The 4,119-nt window shown below is 38.8% G+C and overlaps 1 protein-coding gene across 1 annotated transcript in view; it reads right to left on the bottom strand.

Moving 5' to 3' along the window:
• Positions 1–1,213: 1,213 nt before the first annotated feature.
• LOC105555871 overlaps positions 1,214–4,119 on the bottom strand; it is a gene marked incomplete at its 3' end in the record, with an annotated part of 6,068 nt that continues 3,162 nt past the window's right edge. The window contains exon 4 of the mRNA XM_012002913.1: positions 1,214–3,997. Coding sequence (XP_011858303.1) covers positions 1,214–3,997 — 2,784 coding nt within the window. The remainder of the gene's footprint in view (positions 3,998–4,119) is intronic.

A 4,119-nucleotide genomic window follows, 5' to 3' on the forward strand; every position in this document is an offset into this window, starting at 1 on the left:
TCAATTACTGCTAACATGCTGTGTTTATATGATTCAAGTTAAAAATGCTAAATTATACTTGAAAAGATATTCTGAATTTTTTCTATTATTTCATGTGTATCGCACATAGTTTTTAAATATAATATATTTTTCCACAAGTTTATGATTTCTGTAAAATGGGAAGGTTAGATGCTAAAATTATTATATAAAATGGATAAAGGTTAGGTTTGTTTATCCGAGAAGAATAAGTTATAATTATATAAAATGATATATCATATATATGAAACAGTTATATATAAATTTTATCTGTATCTATATGATTATATAACCATATGTGTATATGATTATATTGTAATTGAAACGAAATTTATATATGATGCTTTTTATTTCAGATATATAAATCTTAATTGTTTGTGTTGGATTTTTCTTTTAGCTTTTTTCATTTGCGTTTTGATAATGAAAAAAGCTAAAAGAAAAAAATCCAACACAAACAATTAAGATTTATATATCTGAAATAAAAAGCATCATATATGTATAAATTTTGTTTCAATTACAATATAATCATATACACATATGGTTATATAATCATATAGATACAGATAAAATTTATATATAACTGCTTCATATATATGATATATCATTTTATATAATTATAACTTATTCTTCTCGGATAAACAAACCTAACCTTTATCCGTTATGATTATTTTTATTTAAATTGCTATATTATAGTTATATTATTTTATTTATATTCGTTAAGACCAGAAATCCATATACACAAGAAGTTGTTTCTTTTTGTTTGTTGCTTGGTCTATGTTGCCACACGGGACTATTGGGTTGATCCGGGAAGTAATAATCTATGATTTTGACTGCACAATGCTCTTTATTTGACGAGCTCACAAACGAAACGAATTAGCTGCTTCCACCTCTCAACTATACTCTCGCCATCTTGTCTTCACCATCCCTACTTCCTCTCTACACCACCTTACACTTTAGTGTTGATGGCGCATCGAACATATATGTATATTAAACATATCGCCCGCCTTGAAAATCTCCGTTTTTCAACAAATACTAATAGGAGCGATAAACCATGAACGTAAACTAAACTTAATCTTATTAAAGATACATTAATAAAAGAAACAAACAAAAGAAAATCCGCAATATCGCTTAAAATTTACTTATGTCTAATCGATTGTCGGTACGATACAAATTTTTGAAAGGCTACGTTGTACAATACCATTGCTAGTCTTAATGCTAACGACTCGAACAAGTTTATCCTTTCCAGGATGAATCTCTGTTATGCGACCAAGCTTCCATTGTAGTGGCGGCAATCTATCGTCTCTTAGAATTACAAGCGTGTCAGGTTTCAATGAATCGGTAAGATTACAGCTCTTCCACTTATTTCTGGGCTGCATTTGAGATAACACTTCTCTACTCCATCGAGACCAAAAGTGTTGTAATAATTTAATCAATAATTGGTAACGAGTTAGACGATTTGAAGCGGTGTCCTGCAAATCCACCTGAGGTATAGCCGTCAAAGATGAACCGATCAAAAAATGACCCGGGGTAAGAGCAGAGAAATCATTAGGATCACTCGACATCGGTGTCAGAGGCCTAGAATTAAGAATTGCTTCAATCTCCGTCAATAATGTGTAGAATTCCTCGAATGTCACGAGTGCATTGCCAAGAACTCGCTTCAGATGCGTCTTAGCGGACTTTATGCCGGCTTCCCAAATGCCACCCATGTGGGGAGAGTAGGGCGGTATAAAATGCCACTTAATTGATTGATCGGATAAATACTGTGATACCTCTGACTGATGAGATTTGTCTCGTAGTAAATTCAACAGAGCCTTGAGCTCATTATTGGCGCCAACGAAATTAGAGCCGTTATCTGAATAAATATTCGCGCATTTACCTCGCCGCGCAATAAACCGCCGTAATGCATTGAGAAATGCCGCAGTGCTGAGATCGGTTACAAGTTCTAGGTGTACCGCACGCGTTGCGAGACACACAAATAAACATAAATATGCCTTGGATGATTTGTTCCGTGAGACCTTAACGTTGAACGGTCCTCCGTAATCTATACCTACGTTTAGAAATGCGCGGCAGGGCGTGACTCGAAATTCAGGCAAGTCACCCATTAATTGGTGAGGACTCTTTGCACTCGTACGAAAACAGATGATGCACCCGTGCAGAACTCTTCGGACCGCGGATCGTGCACTTAAGATCCAATATTTCTCGCCTATGATACTTAATAATGCTTGCAGACCGGCGTGCAAATTTCTCACATGTTGATCTCGGATGATTAGTTTCGTGATATGACCGCCGGACGATAACACTACTGGAAAACGCTGTGTGTACGGCAATGGAGCTTGCCGAAGGCGTCCTCCAACTCGGATAAGCCCATTGTCATCGATGAACGGGTTTAATGACAATAGTTTGCTATTTCCTTGCAACTTGCGCCTACTTGTCAAATCTCGAATTTCTTGCGGGAAATCTCGTGCTTGGTTGAGTCTCAGGATCGTTGTAGTTGCTTGATCTAACTCTTCTACCGATGGCAACGGTATCTCCTTTATTGTTGGATTCAGGGTGGGTTGTCGATTATTAGAGTCTCTAGATTTTCTTGTCACCAACAATTGTTTGACATTGCGAATGAATCGTAAGCAGTATACCATTATGTTTTTAAGTTTCGACCAAGAAGAATATCGCTCTAACAAGTCAAACTCTTGAATAACGTTGTTGAGAACGGGTATTTGCTCTGCTGCTTCGACGACACTTGTGTTTATAACTTCTTCATCGATTGGTTTAGATTTATGATATATGTCGATGTGTTGAGATAGCCATGGCGGGCCGTTCCACCATAATCTAAAATTCTCCAATTGCTCTGGGTTGATGCCACGTGATAATACGTCTGCGGGATTGTCCTTAGAAGACACATGATGCCAGCAGTTCTTATTGGATAGTCGCTGTATTTCAGCGACTCTGTTCGCTACAAAGGTCTTCCATTCAGTTGGCTCTCCGGCGATCCAAGCTAATGTGACCTGTGAATCCGACCAATAGTGTATCTCATCGATTGATAAAGTTAACGCCTCCAGAACCTTGCGCACGAGTCGCGCAAGCAGGAGGGCTCCGCATAATTCAAGCCTCGGTATACTGATGACCTTTAAAGGAGCTACTCTGGACTTCGCTGAATGTAACCTTACTAAATATTCTCCCTCGACGGTGAGTGATCGAATGAAAATGCATGCTCCGTAGGCACTCTCGGACGCATCACAGAATCCATGAAGTTCAATCTTCTTAGGATTTGCGCAAACGATGAGTCGTGGAATTGAGATGCTACTGATAGAAGACAACTGGCTGTAATATTGCACCCACATGGTATGCAAATCGGCTGGCAGAGATTCGTCCCATCCGATTTTTAGACGCCAAAGCTGTTGGAGGATGATTTTGGCTCTGATACAAGCCGGCCCAACTAAGCCTAGTGGGTCGTAAATCTGGGATATAAGTGATAAGAGTGTTCTCTTCGTTATTCGTGTGTTGTCACTCTTCGTGTTTATCTTGTATCGAAGAACGTCATCCAGTGGATTCCAATAAAGTCCCAGTGTCTTGACCTCGTCTCCAATAGGTTGATCATCCACTGATGTGTTCTCGATTTCATCTATGATAATGGCGGGTGTGTTTGAATTCCATTTCCTAAGTGGAAACCTGCCGGTGAGCAATATTCGACTGATTTCTTTCTTAATGATCTTGACTTGCTCTATTGTATCGCCACCGGTAAGCAGGTCATCGACATAGAAGTCGTTCAGGATGATGTTACTGATGAATGGAGACTCCTGTTCGTGTTGATAAGCCACTTCATGAAGACATCGGATTGCGAGGAACGGTGCTGTGGCGAGTCCATATGTGATTGTATTTAATCTGTATTCCTTTATCGGTTGACTCCAATCTGACCGCCACAGGATTCTCTGAAGATCGCGTTGATCATCTCGTAATTGTATCTGCCGAAACATTTTTATTATATCTGCAGTAATAACGTATTGATGTTGTCGGAAACGAGCGACGATTGTAAACAGATCTTGCTGAATAGTAGGTCCGACTCGCAAGATGTCATTAAGAGAAACGTTGGTAGATGTCTTGGTAATT

The sequence above is a fragment of the Vollenhovia emeryi genome, unplaced genomic scaffold (assembly GCF_000949405.1).
Source record: "Vollenhovia emeryi isolate VEMERY1.0 unplaced genomic scaffold, V.emery_V1.0 DF940609.1, whole genome shotgun sequence".
Classification (NCBI taxonomy): Eukaryota; Metazoa; Arthropoda; class Insecta; order Hymenoptera; family Formicidae; genus Vollenhovia; species Vollenhovia emeryi.